General features: G+C 39.5%; 1 protein-coding gene across 9 annotated transcripts in view; it reads left to right on the plus strand.

Annotated features, from left to right (window-relative positions):
• LOC118431258 (histone-lysine N-methyltransferase, H3 lysine-79 specific-like) overlaps nucleotides 1-20,025 on the plus strand; it is a 33,344-nt gene that overhangs the window by 3,994 nt on the left and 9,325 nt on the right. For 6 of the 9 annotated variants that reach the window (XM_035842367.1, XM_035842364.1, XM_035842365.1 and 3 more), the window contains exons 3-20: nucleotides 3,318-3,456; nucleotides 4,121-4,276; nucleotides 5,252-5,342; nucleotides 6,517-6,611; nucleotides 6,765-6,827; nucleotides 7,295-7,350; nucleotides 8,537-8,616; nucleotides 8,969-9,037; nucleotides 9,387-9,493; nucleotides 12,540-12,584; nucleotides 13,253-13,459; nucleotides 14,903-14,947; nucleotides 15,550-15,594; nucleotides 16,545-16,773; nucleotides 17,658-17,789; nucleotides 18,148-18,239; nucleotides 18,929-19,030; nucleotides 19,872-20,003. In XM_035842367.1, coding sequence (XP_035698260.1) covers nucleotides 3,318-3,456; nucleotides 4,121-4,276; nucleotides 5,252-5,342; nucleotides 6,517-6,611; nucleotides 6,765-6,827; nucleotides 7,295-7,350; nucleotides 8,537-8,616; nucleotides 8,969-9,037; nucleotides 9,387-9,493; nucleotides 12,540-12,584; nucleotides 13,253-13,459; nucleotides 14,903-14,947; nucleotides 15,550-15,594; nucleotides 16,545-16,773; nucleotides 17,658-17,789; nucleotides 18,148-18,239; nucleotides 18,929-19,030; nucleotides 19,872-20,003 — 1,885 coding nt within the window. The remainder of the gene's footprint in view (nucleotides 1-3,317; nucleotides 3,457-4,120; nucleotides 4,277-5,251; nucleotides 5,343-6,516; nucleotides 6,612-6,764; nucleotides 6,828-7,294; nucleotides 7,351-8,536; nucleotides 8,617-8,968; nucleotides 9,038-9,386; nucleotides 9,494-12,539; nucleotides 12,585-13,252; nucleotides 13,460-14,902; nucleotides 14,948-15,549; nucleotides 15,595-16,544; nucleotides 16,774-17,657; nucleotides 17,790-18,147; nucleotides 18,240-18,928; nucleotides 19,031-19,871; nucleotides 20,004-20,025) is intronic. The other 3 variants (XM_035842366.1, XM_035842369.1, XM_035842368.1) reach the window with 3 other exon arrangements.

Consider the following 20,025-nt stretch of genomic DNA (forward strand, 5'->3'; position numbering starts at 1 on the left):
TAAGTGTTTTTCTCAGTTCTGTACCGACATGTATAGACAGGAAGTGTATATTCAAAGAAATCAGGTGTGGTTTAAAAATGAAGTCATTGTTCAGACACTCTAATAACATGACTGTGGGGTTATTAGCAACTAAGTAAACAAAGGAAAGGCTTATTCTAGCATCCAGGGTTGCTACGGGAGTTTCTTGTACATAAGTCCCTGGACCTAGTGTTGTTACAGACAAAATCCATTGTTCCAACGCCCCCACATGCACACGTACACCTGTATGACACACCTCAGACTTTCCTTCCCGCCCTGACCCTTGAACCCCATCACACGCCCGCGTGACGTACTTGTCTCAGTGACGTGTGCGCGGGTTGAAAGGGGTTCCCTTTATGATGCTTGGATCAGTGGCCACGTGGGGTTGAGCCTGTTAAAGAGGCTGACGAGTTGTGTGACGTAAATTAACGTACGTGTCTTACTGCCACGTGCGCTCTTTTAAAAGGTGAAAAGTATCTGATTGGCGTCATTGATGAGACATATTGGCATTACCTGAAGGTGTTGTATGCTTACGTTACACGTGGCTTTCATCTCTGGAACTAACTCAGGTCCCAACTGAGTTAGGATGGTTTCATGTGAGGTTAACAAGGTTTAAAATACTTGTCTTCCAGTACCTGTAACATTCCAAATTGTCAGAAATTTTGCGTTAATTATGGGCAACCTCTAGCAGATACCCAAGCATTTTTCTGCCCCAGTGGTATATTTTTACAGTTGTGACTGGGAAACTCTAGCCCTGGACAGACTCTATTATCCATTCCTTGGAAATGGTCTGGTTGCTGTAGTTTTTTCTATATGCAGGAGAGTAAATCAAATGGTTTGTACGCGCACCCATGGCCACCAACCAGTAATTAGTCGTCATTATCTGGGCTGGAAAGACGGCCTGATTTAAATGCAGGTGCTAGTCTGTCCAAGGGAAATGCACCTGGCTTCCATCTTGAGATATAGCTATAATTATACCTTATGGTAACCCAAGTCTTTTTTTTTTTGGTGTGGGCTTTTGTTCAATTTATCCAATGTATGCTCCAAGATTTTGAGTAGTAGTTGAGAAATCGTGTCTTTCAAAATTCCCAGTTCAAATATCCCTTCTACAAGTTTTATTACTACCCTGAGCTGACAGCACTCTGTAGGCGGGCAGTCGTGAGCCCTTCATCACATTTACTAATTTAGTAGTAGTAGCGCCCACACACAAGAACTTGTGCCAACTGGGCATATTCACAACTCCATGCTTCATTTCAAACTCAGGTCTAGACTTTTAGGAAAGGCCGCCCACCTGGCTGTTCATAGGGAAAGTACCTCAGTAGAGAGTTTCTCGGAATTGTTTGTTCTAGACATGTGTGGGAAAGGTGCAGGGGTTTCCTGGATAAACCTTTCTAGTACTAAATCCTAGTAGTATACTTGGTTATAATAAAGCTGGGGTTTTCCAGTAACGAGGAGTAAGAAGTTGTAAGATGGTGTGGGAGTGGATTGTGATTGAGCAATGAGGGGTGGCACAACAAAAGGGTTTACTAGTCAAAGAGAGTGTAACTGTACTAGTATCTGTACCTGGAATAAAAATTTCAGACATGAATGTGTATTTCGCATGTTCTTTGTTTCTTTTTAGGCTGCCATCTTCAACTTAAAGAAGACTCTGTAGCTACTAAGGTGTGACAAACTTATACCAGGAATGACCCCATACTCTTTTCAATTAGTGTAGTCGTGTTATTTTATTTGCTGGAGGTGTGGCTCTCCGCAAACACAGGACCTCCATTTAACGTCCTACCTTGCCATAGCTAGGTACTCAATTCCATCTGATTTAAATGAGGAAAGTCATGTTCAGTGCCTTTCCCAAGGGCACAATATTGGTAGCATGTCGTGATTTGAACCTAGGACTTCTACTCTGAGTTCTGGTAACTGTTAAGCCCACACAACACCACATTACTGATTTGCTCTATAATAAAGGACGACGTGGCTACGTCAAACTGTTTGACATTGATAGGAAAATTTTCAACTGAGTGACACATGACTCATCCATATAATCAGTCATGGTGCTCATCTGATAAATATATGATGGTTACGTGCCATTTTACAAGTTGGTGCCACCCTCATGAATGTTAGTCCAGAAATCGTGCTCATAAAGAGAAATGGGAAGGCTCAAGGTCTCATTGATGTATTACTCCGCGAGTGGGTACCCTAAAAGAAATCCGAGCCAAAAAATGAACGGCTGCACGGATGCATGTTTTTAGCGGTGAGAAATTCCCTTTTAGCCAGCGGAACTGATCTCAAAAGTTAGATTGGTGAAAGCTTATTTGTAACTGAAGAGATTAGCAGGTAAAGTTTTGCAGCCGCGCGCTAGGTAGGAGGTACACAGTCGTGGGTTCTGAGTGGTGCGGTTGTACAATAGCAGCGAAAAAGTGCCTTTTGTGGGAATTGACTAATCGTAGTTTGTAATTGCTATAAGAAAAGTTCCTACGTATAGTTTACATTTGCAATTTTTTCCCACGATATAGGGTAAATGTGCTCGAAATAGAATGAAAAATCTACTGAAATTTCACTTAGCTTCATTATGAACGCGCCCATCTAAACCACGAATTATAACATAGAAGTCTATGGGAAGAAGAAACTCATCAATGAGACCTCAAGTTTCAAACTATGTCAAACTCAATGGATTATGTGGGAAAGGACAACCTTGAACCAACCGCATACACTTACCCCACATCTTCAGAAAGGACGCCGGAGTCGCATAATCTCTAGCAACTGAACAATTTATACACAATGAATTTGGTTTGGTAGGCTGAATAAAAGTTCAGCTTTAACTATGCAACTCCAGGTGTCTTACTGAGGGATGACTGCAGTGCAATAGATGTCAGTTAGCTGAATGAGTCCACTCTACTATATATGTCAAACTCAATACTTAGCAGGGTTGAACAAGTTTTCTAAAATCCACTTGTCCTATCGGGCAAGCACATAAAAAATGTACTTGCCCGAACCAATTTTTCACTTGCCCAAAATTCAAATGTCACTGTTACTAGTATATGCATTTTCACTTCCAGCAATGGAATTCTCTGTAGACAATTGCTTGATGTCATGACTGTAAAAAGCAACAAGTATATCAAAATTGCACTAAAATCAATGGAAAAAATCTTACTTGCCCGATCGGACATGTTGGGTAGGACATGCACTTGCCCGAACAGCACTTTCACTTGCCCTGGACAATAGGGCTAGTGGACTTGTTTATCCCTGCTTAGAGATAAGGTAACAAGCACTTCAGTCCTTCACAATGTCTTTCTGCCCTGTGATAGGTGGGTTTGCGAGGACTTCCCCGAGCTGAAGCTGGCGATGGAGAACAATGTTCTCCTGGACTACGACACCAAGAGTTACGAGAGCATGAAGACCATCTGTGACAAGTACAACCGTGCCATCGACGCCACTCTGCAGCTGGTTAGGAAAACTATTCCACAAACATTACTTGACACTCGTTTTCGGATTAAACATTTTTAAAGAAAACTGAATACTTAGCCAAAAGCTTGAGTATTGAGTATGAGGAGGTTGTATGCACAGTTTCTGGTTATAATCAGATTAAGGTGCACAAATTTAATTTATTTCTCTTCAGAATTTTAAGAAAACTTAATGCTAAACTGAAAGCTCAATATAGTGATGGAGGGGAATGTATTTTCCTTGTTATGCCCAGGTTTGGGGAGAGGGGTATGGTCCAATTCAGATGTGGGTGACAGTTTGAATGTACATTTTGAAAATATAAACGCTAGTTCACCTTTATCCTTAGAGTATGATTTAAAGCAAGGGAGTTTATACACTATTGACTTGATAAGTTGTGCATTAACCAATTGACTTCCAAGAAAAGAAAGTATACCAAGAAAACAATGGATAAGTGATTCAAAGAATGTTAAAAGTCATTATCGCAGAGCAACATATGAGAATTTGTACAACTTGAATATCCATGTCATTTTACTACATCATATGTTTCAGTGTAAAAGTTTGATCATAACTTAATTTGAATGCATGTAAAAAAAAAAGATTGGATTGTTTGTTGTTTTTGTTTTGATTTATTTTAATCCCCATTCGTTTCGTCACTGTTCACGCCAAGTGTTTCCGTGGTAACCAGGTGCGTGGCACCACGCGGCCGGCACAGCTGCAGACGCGCCCGTCCCGCGGCCTGCTCCGCCACATCCTGACCCAGGTCTACAACCACTCCATCGACAACCCCGACAGGCTCAACAACTACGAGCCTTTTTCTCCTGAGGTAAACTAACTGTTTATGCTTTGTGTTTTGCAACTGTCTATGTATTTTGTTAAATAACTGTCAACATCAACAGGCTCAACAACTACGAGCCCTTTTCTCCTGAGGTAAACTAACTGTTTGTGCTTTGTGTTTTGTAACTGTCTATGTATTTTGTTGGTAAATAACTGTCAACATCGACAGGCTCAACAACTACGAGCTGTTCTCTCCAGAAGTAAACTTGTTTAAAATAACTGTCTGTTACGCCAATGAAGGTTAGACATCCAGGTAATAAGATATGGCCCAAAGCAGTTACTCAAGCAACTGGATATGATTTTGGAAACGGTAAGATGTGGAACCCAAATTCTCTTCAGCTTGACTTCGTCTTACCTTTTTTCCTACTGGACAACAAAATGTCTTCAGCACTTTTGCATTCATAGTTAGGATATAAAAGACCAGTTCTCCCAGACCACTTCAGTGTCATTAACGGAAACTAGTGGATGCTAGTTGAAACGTCTGACCGTTTCCAAAATCATATCCAGTTGCTTGAGTAACTGCTTAATGGCGTAACTGTCTATGTATTTTGTAATTGTCTATGTATTTGTTCATGCATTTTGTAACTGTCTGTGTATTTTGTAATTGTGTATGTATTTTATAATTAGATAACTGTCTATGTATTTTGATAATTGTCTACCTATTTCATCTCAAGACATCGAGTTTGCCCCTTCACCTAATAAAAGTTAATTTCCAAAAGGTCCAAGAATAACGCTAGTTCAAATTTATCCTTAGAGTATAAGTTAAAGCAAGGGGGTTTATACATACCTTATATCTGCTAGTAATGTGTTGTCCTACACCAGGCAAACACAGTACATTATGACCTTCATGTTTTAGGTAAATAAAGGTATGGGTATTGCCACTATAGCACATCTTTTACATCACTGAAGTTACTTTAGTCATGGTATATTGAAGTAATTCACCATCTTTTGGATGACCCCTCAGGTGTATGGAGAGACTTCGTTTGACCTGATCGCCCAGATGACTGATGAGATCACCATCACGGAGGATGACACCTTCATGGACCTGGGCAGTGGTAAGGAGGACAAGATATTCTGTTTGATGGGTATTCAGCACCAGGGACAGGAATAGGGGTGTCAATGTACCAGTATCTTTTGCTGCATTGTGACAATTTTACAAATAAAGATTGGAACACTATACAAGCATGCCAACTGTCAGCCTTACACAGCAGTTGTCTAGTTGAAAGGAAAAGACAGTCAGTGTGGTAGTTATTCAGCACTAGTGTCAATGTTGTAGCAGGGCTTTAGCCAGCTCAAAATTTTTTTCCGTCAGCCAATTACAACCGTCGCGAAAACCGCGAAAATTAGTTAGAAGGACTGAACTGAGACCTTGAAAAACGGGTTTTAATGAGATTATCGTATGCGAAAGGGCGCCGACACACATTGTCAACAATCATAACAATAGCAAAACAAACAGTGTGTGGCTTTTATGGCCGTGGACGGCGTCCCCAAGCCGCCTGTAACTTCCACCAAGGATTTTTGTCCGTCAAGGTTGACGGATTGGTTTTAAAATTTTTCCGTCAGACGCAGCAAATTTCCGTCAATTGACGGGAAAACGGACGCTGGCTAAAGCCCTGTGTTGTAGCCATTAATGATCACCTTTTGCTGCATTGCAACAATTTTTACAAGTGAACAATAAGGCCTTTCCACTTAAAGAAACACTATACAAGCATCCAGACTGTCAGTTGTATACAGCAGTTATTTTGTAAGGAAAAGACAGTTAGTGTGACAGTTCTTCAGCACCAAGGACAGGAATTGCGTTAAGACTGTTTCCCGCTTGAATTTTTGACGACGCCTCTGGGGAGTCGTCAAGTGGTATATAGTGCATTCAGTCTGCAAAAATTCTAGGAATTGCACAGGCATTTTTCCAAGAATGCTAGTACTCCACAGTATGCTGGGTATGTAAGTACCCCCCCCCCCTATATCTGTTCCAGATGTATCTCTGGTATGCAATGGTGGAATGTAGGTCATACTGTCTCCCTGGAGGAATTTGTCCTTTGAAACTAGTGGTAAGACAGGGAAACTAATGGTAAGACAGGGAAACTCTGCACAATGGATCAAGTTGCCTTTTTAAGTTAAGTGTATGATCTTTTTACTCAAGCAAGTACAATCCAAGCATCTGGCCAGTCAAGTTTTATACAATTGTATCATAGCAATTGTTTTAGACAGGTGTGTTTCTTGTGTGTACAGGTGTTGGACAGGTGGTTCTCCAGGTGGCAGCCTCCACGCCATGTCGGTTCTGTTACGGTGTGGAGAAGTCTGAAGTCCCTGCCTTATACTCGGAGGTGAGCATGTCTTCATTATAATAACCTTAACTGGGATTCTTACATTATTGGGTTTGTCAGATTATAGTTCCTTGGGTACAAACACCTTCTAGCATTTCTCTTTAGTACTGCATTTGGTAAAATGTTTGAAATTATCTTCTTCACTTTGTACAGAGAATGGATGTGAACTTCAGGAAGTGGATGAAGTGGTATGGGAAGACCTACGGGGAGTACAAAGTAAGTCTGATGCTTTTTTTTAAGTATTTTCCTTGTAAACTTGATATACTATTTGCTGTCAACATCCTGCAGCCAAAGACTTGCTTGAAATGACATGTAACACTGGCGTTAGCACTGACAAAAAGACCTTTAGTTTTGGTCAAGTTAGTGCCAAGACTTTGGTTTGTGGAAAGCTTCAACATCAACTCCCATAATTCCACTGTGTGCCACATCAAGAAAACTTTGTTATAGAGGCCTTCTCAAGATCATCTTTAGCACCTAAATATCTGACGTGTATATACCTCAGGATTACTGATCCTGCATTGGTACATCTCTTTACATCACTTTATATTCTTGTAATTTTTCTCATGTGTCAGTGTTGTGGCATCCGGTGGAATTATGAGAGTTGCTGTTACATCTTAGCTTCTTACTTTGTGAAATATTAGCATGCTGGTCATACCTTTAACTATTCCCTTTTTACTACACAGTTGGAGAAGGGGGATTTCTTGACTCCAACATTCAAAGATAAAATTGCCAATACTAGGTAAGGAAATACATTAAAAAGACATACTTGATTGTAAATGCTGTCCTAGTCATAGCCCATTGGGGGTGGGGCTTTACATTCTATAACGCTAGTTCACCTTTATCCGCAGGGTAACCTATATTCGTTGTGTTTACCCACACGGTATTAGGGGATATCAAGTCGATGTGCGGTGGTTTCAAGTTGTAATATGTTCAAAATATTGTAGTTTGAAACTACCGTCCATCGACTTGATATCCCTAAATACCTTTTTTTTAAGCAACGGATTTAGGTTACCCTGCGGATAAAGGTGAACTAGCATTAAATGTAGTACAGTAACTGAAAGACTTAACTAAGGCATGTGAATAAAGTATCAATCTTTCCAAGATGGGCTAGTTAGAGGAGAAGCCCACACTTAACATTCTATAAGTGTAATATTGAGATATTGAACTATTGCATCTGAAGAAAGTATAGATCTTTCCAAGATGTACTTGTTAGAGTTGAAGCCCACGCATTTCTGTGCAGGGCATGTAAGTAAGATTCCAGGAAAGTGTTCATGGGGGCGGCAGTAGAAAGGGGGTAGGGAGATGATATGGCAATGTTGCAGTTTTGTTTTATGATTATCTTAGTTAAAATCTGTATGTGGGTGGGGTTTGGGCGTACAGTATTTCAAACTTTGTGTAGGTCAAGGTTAGGCCACACCAATTTAATTTCTTGGTTCACGGATTTTTTCATAAAAAATATGGAGCGAGAGGGCGAAATAAAAATAAAAATAAAAATTGTAAAATGGTAGGGGTAAAGGTAACGGCTAATCCAAAACATAAAGAAAAAAAGTTTTCAGCTTGAAAAAAGTACAAAAACACTATTCTTGTACAGTAACAGCACCTGTACCCACACTTTAAGGAGCTTATAATATAAAGGCCAATTTGCTACACCAGAAAGTTGGTGAATGGTTTCATTAATGGTGAAAATTTGCTGAGTGGTCATTTTTATTTTTATTTTTTTTTCCCAAAAAATAGGAGCGAGCGAATCCGTGAACCAAGAAATTAAATCGGTGTGGCCTTAGAGACTTTCTGAAATCCACATCTACAGTACAAGCCTTTATTTAAATACATTTTAGTTATGATGGAGGAAAATATGTTTTTGATATGTGGTTTGCTTACTATTTAACATGAAATTATCTGATGCAAAATTCCCTCTGTCCTTCCAGTATTGTGTTTGTGAACAACTTTGCCTTCGGCCCCTCCGTGGACCACCAACTCAAGGAAAGATTCGCAAACATGAAAGAAGGTGAGTGGTGTTTTCACCTCAATTCAAGGAACAAGGAACAATGAGAGCCTGGAGTTTAAAGAATTGACAAATGATACCATTTAATACACTCTGAGATTGCAGTGTATTCCATAACTTAAGACTAGCCTAAAAAGTACAGGTATGAAAGGAAGTTACTGAATCTCTTAAGGGAAATTTTACAATAAGTCCATTCATAACTTTCTTACTCTAAAGGTAACCAACAAGACAACTAAAAAAATCCTGTTTGCAAAGTTGCCTTATTAAGATAAATATTCACCTATATATTTCTTATATTGACATTGCAGGAAATTTGACATGTATGTGTACTTAAAGTTGATGTTGTTTTTTACAGGTGCTAAAGTCGTCTCTTCCAAAGCTTTCTGTCCTCTCAACTTTCGTATCACGGACAGAAACCTCAATGGTAAGTTGTGATGAACATCTCTCTGAGTTTACTGATTTTTGACTGATCCATTTAGTTACAATTCTCGATAGAAACAGACTTAGATCAATTCTACCCAAAGTTTTGCATCTGCCAACAGTATTTTATGACATGTTAATGTCATGTTGAAAATATTTTTGTCCCTTGCCAACGGTCAACACCCAAAAGAAAGGCTTGGATTGACATGTTTTTGCTGTGGTTGGTCGGGTAACCAGATACACAACAGTTTTCCCTGAGGCCAACGTAATGAAACTATTTACAAATGTACCTGTTCAACAGTTACTGTTTTACCACCACAGTTGTGTTCTCATTGTTTCCTGTTATGTTACAGATATAGGTACGATCATGCGGGTGTCGGAGTTGTCTCCGCTACGCGGGTCCGTTTCGTGGACGGGCAAGCCCGTGTCGTACTACCTGCACGTGATCGACAGAACAATCGTGAGTATCTGCTCCATTTCCACCCCTGATCATGGATTGTGAAGGATGGACTTGTAGCACTACATCAGGGTTGTAGCCAGCCTGAAATCATTTTCAGTCCCCTCGATTTTGAATGGGAATCCTATCGAGCACCAAAGGCATGGTGTGACATTGCGCGTCATTTCTAGGGGGTCTGAGTCCCAGAAAATTATCAGACCCTCTGAAACACTATTTCCTGCATATTGAGGTGCAAATTTTGCTTGTAGACTAAGCTGTTCAATGGCATCTGTTTTGGTGAAGAAGAACACATGGGTTTCAGTTTTTTTATATCTTTACATATCAATTTTTGTCTGTCCCAAGGGACGGAATGGGGAAAACTTTTTTTCAGTCCCCAGCTGCAAAATTCCTTCAAAGGACTGAAGGACAGGTGCTGGCTACAACCCTGCACTACATGGTTACCTTGAATTTGTGAAGACACTGGGAATTTTACACTGTATGAATCTGAATGGGTCACGTGGAGTCACACACCTGCTGTACAGGGCAGTGGTGGTGGTTACATCACACTGAAAGTAGGGCTGTCTGTTTGGCCCCTCTATCCCGAAACAGAAATATGCTTCTTGGGACAGACACAAATTTTCACATCACAAAGATCTGAACGTCGTGGCATCAAATTGATGAAGATGTATTTCATGAGCTCAAAATGACAGTTAAATAACAAAAATTGTAACATGATGGACCTGAAACAACGAGTGGGATAGAAAAAAGTTAGAGCTGAAAACAGCCCTTATTAAATGGCAGAATGAATCGCAAATATTTTTTGGGTTAAGGTCTATATGGTTTTCGAGAAGCCCCAGTATCTTTTCAAATTTAAGTAATGTATTTTTAAAAATCATCTCCTTATCCATAAAAATCTTTAAGCAAGTTTGAAATGTATTTTTCTGTTTTAAAGAAATTTACAAAAATGATTTCTGTTACTGTCATGTATCACAGCAAAAAAATTTTAGACTGTTTCCTGGACTGTTACTGAATTCACGGCAGTATCCAAAATTTTGGTCCCACAAGGTAGAAAATGAAAAATGAAAAGCTGACTTAATCTAAACAGGGCAGGGAATCGAAGGATAGTTTGAAGAATTATTTTTGCTTGTGTTAGTGCTGGTAGCTGTAGGATGGTTTAAGCCACATCAATTTAATTTTGTTGTTTCTAAAAAAAGATAGATAAAGGCTAAATGCAAAACATAAAGAATAATAACTTATCAGCTTGAGAAGGCAAACAAACACTACAGTGGATGCACCAGTTTATGGAAAACTATCAAAAGTCCTCCTTGAATGAAAAATGTTACTGTAGCAATGATAAATGTATTTCACATTTTAAGGATTTTATAAACTTTAAGGTACTTACTGGAATCTGCTATGCTGGAAAGTTGCTTGAATGGTCTCAATATGTAAAATTTGCTGAATTGAAGCTGAATGATTTTTTTTTCATTATCGGAAAAATAGGAGCAGCTGATTCTGAAAATTGATTAAATTGGTGTGGCCTTATCCATGATGTGATGCATTGTAAGACTGATAAGATGCATTGTGGGATATGATTATGACCTTTGTCCTCTTCCATCCCTCATTTTTGCTTTGCTGGAGGTGGTTGACTGTAAATGGAAGTTCCTAAATGGTTGGAGTGAATTTTTGCAATTTTATCAAATTTTTGTCCTCATACCTATGGTCTTCTTCAGACAAAAGACCTTATAATAATTTCAGACACAGACTCAGAGCTCTGCATCAAAGATATCTACAAATGTGTCGAGCCCTGCATTGTCTAATCTAGAAAGTCTAAAGACTATGACAAGATTTTTGTCCTGACCTGAAAATATGTAACATTTTATTATAACATGAAGGCTGATTTCTTGTTTCAGCTACAAAGATGATGATCATTACATAAATTATCAGGTCCCTGCAAGAAACATGCGAATCATTTTTTGTTTGAACACTTTCAACCATTTTCACATTTCTAGTTGCAGTCAATTTTGCAATATGCTGCTCTGTATCATTGTTGTTGAATGCTACCTTCCCAATGCATTACATAGAATGATATCATTGTTGTTAATCCTTAAGAATGTGAAATGTGCTGTACTCCATAGATGACAATATTCAAATTTTAAAAAAGTGTACCATTATGCTTTATATATGCTACACAATCTTATGCTTTAAATAAACATGAATTGGAAAAGTATCAAAGCAGAACAAAGGACCAAAATTTGAATTCTTTGTCAAAATGCCATGTGTTACTGTAACCACATTCAAAAAGCTTTGTTAACAAAGCAGGCAACAAGTAGAGCACATATTATTCCATGTACAATCTTGGGAAGATGGTTTACAGACTTTGTTTTCTTTGTTGCTTGTCTCTATGCCATACATATATGACACACTTAGAGTTCATGCTATGGGGTGGGGGAAGCTATTTGTGACAAATTCAACCAAATCAAGCGTACAAAATCTCTTGTCAAATTTCCTGATTTTTTATGCTCCTCCTCAAGCCTTCTGTCTCCTCGGGTGTTTGTGTCATCTTAAATTCCCGAGCTTGGAACGTCCAGACTGACTGATTTTCCTTTTAATATGTTATTTAAAAAAGTATTTAAAAATGCCTCCTGTACTGTTTGTACAATCTTCAGAATGTGAAAATTTTGTTTATTACTGGGATTCATTAGATTGTATCGACAAAAAATTGAAACAGACAAAGATTTGGCTAAAGAACATTTCAATTGACCAATTTGATTTTGTAATGTTGTCTTGAGATTTGAGACTAAAAGCAAGAAAACTGACACCCCGAACCTATTTCCATGGAGCCCAAGAAGTAATAGTTACAGTGAAAGTCGTTAATGCCATGATGTCATGAAGTCAACCCTGGACGGAACTCCAAAGGCTTGGTGAAGATGAAGGCTGGCACCTGCTGCTGCAATGATGACAAGTTCCAGCAGGAGGCGCTGTTGATGAGACAAGTTTGCCCAGACCACAGGAGATAAAAGGCTGTTTGTTTGAGTTTGTAGTAATTTGGTGTTTTGTGTTTTTATTCCAGTTGGAAGACTACTTCAGTAGTAAAATTCATAATAATTCTCAGGGGGTGAGTATAACGTGCTAAGATTCCTTACAAAATAACAACCACCCTTGGGCTATCTCAAAGGTATGCATAGCTTTCTTTAAGAATTTACTTTTGTTTGAAGACATATCAGAAATCTTCCATGTAAGATACTGCCATAATAACACAAGGTATTGTCGCTATAGAATTTTGAACTAAGGTCAAACAAAAGTGATTTCATCCAAGGAAGTTGTGTGAACCTTTGAGACTGCCCCTGTTGGCTCTTTGGTTTCGTTGACCAAATTTCCGTTCTTGACAAGAAGATGTTCTGTTCCGTTAGATCCAATGGGTTTTAAATTGGATATTAAGACTAGTTTGCATTCTGTACATTTGCTTGCATTCTTTACCATTCTCTCCCTATAAGGGCTATCTAAGTACCAGTTGTGCCTTTCCCTGCTTTCTCTTTAACTTACAAATGTCAGTGCTGTAGCTTTTACATTCCATGATCTAGTTTAAAAACTCATAAAAAAAGTCATATGCTCTGACAGTGCAGTTTCACAGCATATTCATCTCTTGTAACTTGTTTTTTGTCACTTTGTTTCCTTTCCTCTGTGTTTAGTTGACATCCATAAATGTGTATACAGAAATGGAGTAATAGACATGCTGTGTAAGTTAACGTTGCCTGCCTTCTGTGTTTTTTTCCTGTGTCGTAGCTCGAACGAGGGCGGAACGGACGCTCTAATAGCAGCGGCAGTAGCAGTAGCTCGCCGACGCGCAGCAATGATTTCCGCGCCGCCAAGAACATCAGCTTCGACAAGGAGAACGAAGAGAACATCTATGGCGCCACAACGCGGCGACAGTGGCAGGAGTGGATAGCTGGGAAGAAGCCAGACCAGATGGGCAAGAACCCTCATGAAAGGGTATGGCAAACTGTCTTGTTGTACATTTATAACTCAGGGCTTGAAATACTTTTTTCTGCATACCTGCACTGGTGCAGGTAACATTGAAAATTACCTGCACAAGACAAATTTTACCTGCACCACTCAGAATTTAGGGAGATATGGATCATACTAAAATTGTTAAGTAATCATTGCAATATTTTCTTTTATAGTTACAGGTAATAAAAGTCAATGCAGCAAATAACAATCCATATACACCTACATCATAGGAAATTTATGTATAAAACCCAGTACTTGGACCTGTGCAGGTTAGGTGCAGGTAGGCACCAGAAATACCTGCACAGCTCCAATTTTACCTGCACTAAAATTTACCTGCAGGTAGCATTTCGAGCCCTGTAACTTGTTTGTTTGTTTGTTTATTTTATATTACCAGTGGTGACATATTTGCCTTATCTTGACACTTTTCAATATGCCCGGGGGGGGGGGGGGGGGTAACCCCAGACATGCATGTACATAAATATCAAATGAAATGAAAAGTAATTTTATAAGAGAGAATTAACATTAACACATATACCTGTCTATACAATACAACTTTTTATGAAGGTTATAATTTTAGTGCAGATTTTACTTATCACTGCAATTACTGAAAAGTTGGTGAGAGGGGTCTAGAAATCATTCTTTTGGGGGGGATGGGTTGGTAAAGACTGAATTTTTATACAGATTTCTTTAAAGGGACATAATGTAGAAATATGGCGCCAAAATTTCAAATGTTCTGAACTTGAAAATCTCCATTCAGATTGACATTTGCAACTTATTTCTAACTTATCTGCGTCATTTTATCACATTTCTAGTGCTAATTAACAACGTCAAAGTAAGCCGCGACCAAATTCACTTACTTCCGGGTAGCCTACCGGAAGTAAGCCGACCATAGATTTCCGAATCGACCGTTGCGGTCGCAGATCTTCGGAGCGTAGCGGGACTTTCAACAAACTTCAGTAATGATTCGAGTGAACCACCGAACGCGTTCTAAAGCGCACTGTGGCTTGCCGGCGAGTTGAATAAAATGGCGGACAACTCAAGCGGCGGAGGGAAGTGCGCATATTTCAAGACATTCTCACGGCTCAACAAAGCCGTATCCATACGTTGTAAATATTGCTGTGCAGTGTAATAAGGTAGACTCAACTCATTATGTAGAGAAATGACCGAAAACAGTGACTTTAATTTTACATTATGTCCCTTTAAGAGTTTATCTGTAAGTAAAGATGCCAGGAAGTAATATTTCACAGATTACATACATCAGGCCATGTTTATTTAGATCTTCTGTAAATTTATAGTCTGTTATTTTTTTAAAAGAAATTGTCATACTTACCAATCATACAAAATCAAAGCCAAATTGCTGTATACTATAAGCTATGTTACATTATCATTTCATATAAACATATTCCACATTCAAATGTTTTCTAGATGGAGGTTCCCACATGGAGTTTTCACAACTACACTAGAGCTGTGGTAAGTATGGAAGGAGGTTCATCAAAACCATTGTCTTAATTGAAGATATTTTCTTCTCCTTGATTCACCTTTTTTTCTTGTACTGATAAATATAACGTTACAAATATTATTATCAATACCACCGTATACAAATGTATATAATCTGTTTCGCACCCTTTGCTTTTACCATAACTGTGTTTCACGCAGAACTCATATACAAATTTATAATCTGTTTTGCACCCTTTGCTTTTACCATAATTATTATGTTTCTATTTGGCGCTTGAGGGACATGTATATCATTAATTTTACATTAACATTTTGTGATATTGTCACATTTCACTTTATATTCCTTTGCATGAAAATGAACTATAACATAATCGCAGAATGTCTGTATTGGTTGGCAAAGATTTATTTGAACAAAATGTGGAATTAGACCCCAGAAATTAGAGGACCTCCCTTAAAGTGGCTTGTGATGGGAATATCTTTGTCGGGATGGGAAAAGTGAAAGACATTAACTTCCCCAAACCTCAGTGGAACAGTCTGGAGAATCAGACAAACCTGACTGTAGTTTGGGACCATACCATTGTGTGTCCAGGGGTGTGACTTGATGTGTTCTTCCTCAGATGGGGCCGGCTATGTGGGGGTCAGTGGGCATGCCGGCTGAACGGGTATGTGTCAGAACAAGTTGTCATGCCTTCGCAGAACTCCTCAGGACCCCTTAACACCCCCGCTTATGCTGCCTAGCGACAGAGATCCCTGATGTGGTTTCACAACATTGATTTTATGGATGACGTCACTTTCTTTCCTCTTGAAAATGTTGCTAGTCTGAGTTGTGCTATTCAGAGACAAACAGACACACACACTGGAAAACAAAACTTTCTTGGCAAATGTAACAAACTTGCAGCAATACCTGAAAATGACCATTCCGCCACTAAAAGGCTACAGCAAAGTCATTGTTTTGTTGGAACAAAAACGAAGGAATTTCTAAGAGTATCAGTCCAAAAATGTGTACCATAAGGTAAAAGACAGGCACATTTGTATGAAGGTGGAATACATATTGTATTTGAGGCCTCAAAAAAGATGTCAGCCATAAAATCAAGTTGCGCTCATGTATCTCTGTTGCGTATAATAAGATTTAACAGCAGTGGCATGTCAGATCAATGCATCGTAGAAATAGGGGTCATCTAGGATTAAAATCATATTAACGCTAGTTCACCTTTATCCACATGGCAACCTATATCCGTTGTTAACAAAAACCAGATATTCAGAGATATGTAATCGACGAACGTTGGTTTTTTAATTGCAATATTTTCATAGCATTCCAGTCTGAAACACTCGTCTGTTGACTTGATACTTGTAAATGCTCCGATTTTATGTACAACGAATAAAGGTTACTCCGCAAATAAAGGTGAACTAGTGTTAAAATCAAATAGGTTGCCGGGAACCTTAAATGTTGTTGAGGTAAGTCATTTGCAGAAGCATGCAGAAAAATAAATATCATCTCAGACAATCACCGATGTTTTGCTGGAGGGATGTTTACACAGAATTGTCTGCCATTCTCAGGTACTTTTGAGGTCAAGTGTTTTATTTAACCTCTCACCTCTGACCTGTGTTACAGAGACCACCTTCCCCCCCTGAAGCCGAGGGCGACAGGAAGAAGGGTAGCAAGAGGAAGCAGCGTCAGGCCGCCAAGCGCGGGCCAGGGCGCCCCAAGAAGACTGACGAGACCGAGGAGTCGGCCGAACCATCCAGTAAATCACGGCGAAGGCAGAAGATTGCCAAATGTAAAACTGCTGCACTGGACCTGCTGCATGCTCAAACTGTGTCAAACAGCACGTCTCCACAAGGTGGGTTGGAGGTTATCTGCTGTCATAACTACTCTATTTAATAACCTGGGTACCATCCAAGTAGTAGTTCTCTCCTATGTTCACTCTGCTACCTGCTGGGGAACTGTATATTCAGATCTTTTGGTGGTGGCATTTGTTAATGAGCGAATTAAGGAATGGATTCTAGAGACCATATTGGAACAGGCGTTCCAACAACTGTTTGAATAAAGTGATCAGTTAACCATTCCAAGTTTTTTGGGTAGCTGAAGAGAACATAGGAGCAAACTACTACGTGGATGGGACCAATTAATGCACTTCAAACTTTGGACGAGAATTAAATATTCCAGGCCTTACAAAAAAGTTCCAAAATGGAATAGCAGAGAAGCGAATGTATATAGCGTATAATAAATGTCAGAGCAAACTACTTTACGGTTGGTACCCAGGCTATCTATTCACCTGTAGAACTTGACACTTTGCATTATCTCTTATATTGCTAGTAAGAGACAGGGATAAACAAGTCCACAAGCCCTATAGTCCTGGGCAAGTGAAAATGCCAATCGGGCAAGTGCATGTCCTTCCCCACTTGCCCGATCGGACAAGTTAGCTTTTCTCCATTGAGTGAGATTTTGATGTACTTGCTACTTTTCAAAGTCATGACATCAAGCATTGATTAACACAGAAAATAGAGCCAATAACAAGAATTCCATTGAAGGCCATGAATGTACATAGAAAAATGTCATTTAGATTTCGGGCAAGTGAAAAGTTAGTTCGGGCAAGTAAATTTTTTAAGTACTTGCCCGATAGGACAAGTCAATCTTAGAAAACTTGTCCAACCCTGAAGAGATAAGCTTTCCAGTTTTCTGTAGTGAGTGACTTTCCATCATTTCTTCCCTGTGTAATCCCAGGTGCTCAGCACGACCGCGGGCCGACAAGTCCGTATGATCGGACGGTTCCCTTCACCCTCCCGCCTCACCCATATCGTCTTCAGCAGCAGCCAATGGTGGAGCAGGCTTTTCCCGCTCTGCAACGTTTGCTGGGTGAGTGAAGTTGTCATGGAGGAGGGAGTTGCATAGAATGAATAACAAGAAATCTGTGCAATGAAAAATAAATGTAATTGCTGAATGGATTTGAAATAGCACGAACGGTTTAGTTGTCTGAAAAAAAGTAATAATAATAATAAATTTTTCCTTTGTCTTCATCACAAATTTGGTAATCAGCGTAAGGTTTTCAGTCCTACAACTTAGGACATGTTTCTCCTATGTCAGTAATTCTTTGGATATCTTATGAAACACTAAATGACAGGTTGTGACATGCCACAATAACTCAATCTATAGGTCATTTTCTATCTAAAACAGAACATCCCTGTAAACATGTTCCAATTTCTGCTATACACAGAAACTTTCAAGATGCAGTACCTCCAGTTTCTGGCCTACATGCGGACACCAGACTACAAGCAGCATCTACAGCAGGAAATACAGCAGGAAAAGGTAGGAAACAAACTCACAGGGTTCACTTTATCAAGATTTTCTATATGAAATATATAGGATGGTAAAACAGGTAATATACACTACTTTGTTTGTTTTGTTTATTGGTGAAGGCTCAAATTGGCCCACAGGCTACTTTTCAGTGAAGTTATGAGGAAAGAGGTACATGTAAGGGTCAAACAAAATATATAACAGAGGTACAGTTTGCATCATTTAAAGTCCTAATAAGTGCATACACATATTTTACACATACATGGTACAAAATGTACTAAATGCATAATAGTGGGAGCTACTGCATGATTCAAGTCTGGTCGTTTTGGTCGTTTCTGTTACTCTCAAATGAGTCATGGAACTTTATGAGTTGCTATTCCTGACAAGAATATCTACTGTAAATGCATTTAAGTTCGCGGAGATTTAATTTCGCGGTAGCGGGAAAAATGACTTTTCGCGGTGGTTTTAATTTCGCGGTAGCACCATGCACTGTAGTCTATTACTACCATGAAAAAATGTTCGCGGAGGTTTTAAATTCGCGGTAAAGTGGCCACCGCGAAAAATGCGAACATTAATCCACCGCGAACATTTCTGCATTTACAGTACTTTCTGACCTGTATCTGAACCTCTGTATTCTAAACATGCCATAGTTGCACTCCTTCAAAGTGGATGATAACCTCCAGTCTATTTTGTGTCCGCAGGCCCGACAGGAGCAGCTGACCGCCAAGGCCAGCCAGCTGAGCCAGCAGATTGAACAGCTGCTGGGGGAAGGCAAGAAGCTGCTGTCCACCAGACTACAGGAGGTCAGCTGCTGTCTTTTTAAAGTTAGAAGAGTGTAAACTAAAATTTTATGAACAAGAAATGGGAAACTTATTATGAGTGAATAATGATGACAATAAGAGCAGAAGTAGACTGTATTGACAATGAAGTGTGACATGTACTGTTTTAGATTACTGTACACAATGGTAGCTGATTCTGGGATCAAAGTATAAGTTTTTACTTTAAGTGAACATAGGTGCAAGGGCAGTGAAGGGCAAATTTTCAATACCTCAAAGTCAATCTGGTCTAACAATAGTTACACTTGCAGCCTTAATTCTTTTTGACTGAAGTACAAGCATTTAAAGACAAATCAATATTCTACAACTAGAAAAGTTTTGAAGAATACTTTTGGACGTTTAATGCTGCTTAAAACACAGCATAGGGGATCCAAAACAAAGCGTAGGGGCAGGCTTTTAGCCAGGCATGCATCAACGCGTCATCTGGACGCACTTTTCTTAGAATAACAAGAAATTTGATGCCCCTGGACGCCCTATACTGGAGAGAAAATCGTCTGACAAGCATGAAATTCTGATTGACCAGGGATGCTACCAGGTGATCTGTGGTCAAAGTCTTCTACTGTGACCTCTGGAACAGTATTTTTGCCTCTTGGGATGCCTTAGAATGCGCTATTTTAACTTAAAATCATCAAAAACTCTGCACCATGGAAGGTGGATGCCCCCGGATCCGCCTACAATAGTCACCGTGACTCACCAACAAGTTCGGACTCCCTATTATAAAATCCTAGCTAAAAGCCTGCGTAGGGGCCCCTTATGCTCAACTGTACTGGACCCTGCATTTACATGAGTTATCTGTTCTTGCCTTCAGCTGGGCATCAAGTCAGCTGCAGACATCCTGACGCTGTCCCAGAAGGAGGTGGTGCGGAACAGGGAGCTGCACCAGAAGGCACAGCAGCTGCAGCAGGACATCGACAAACTGGAGGCAGACAACAACAAAAAGGTCAGGTCATAGGTAATAGGTC

Source organism: Branchiostoma floridae, chromosome 15, assembly GCF_000003815.2.
Source record: "Branchiostoma floridae strain S238N-H82 chromosome 15, Bfl_VNyyK, whole genome shotgun sequence".
Lineage (NCBI taxonomy): Eukaryota > Metazoa > Chordata > Leptocardii > Amphioxiformes > Branchiostomatidae > Branchiostoma > Branchiostoma floridae.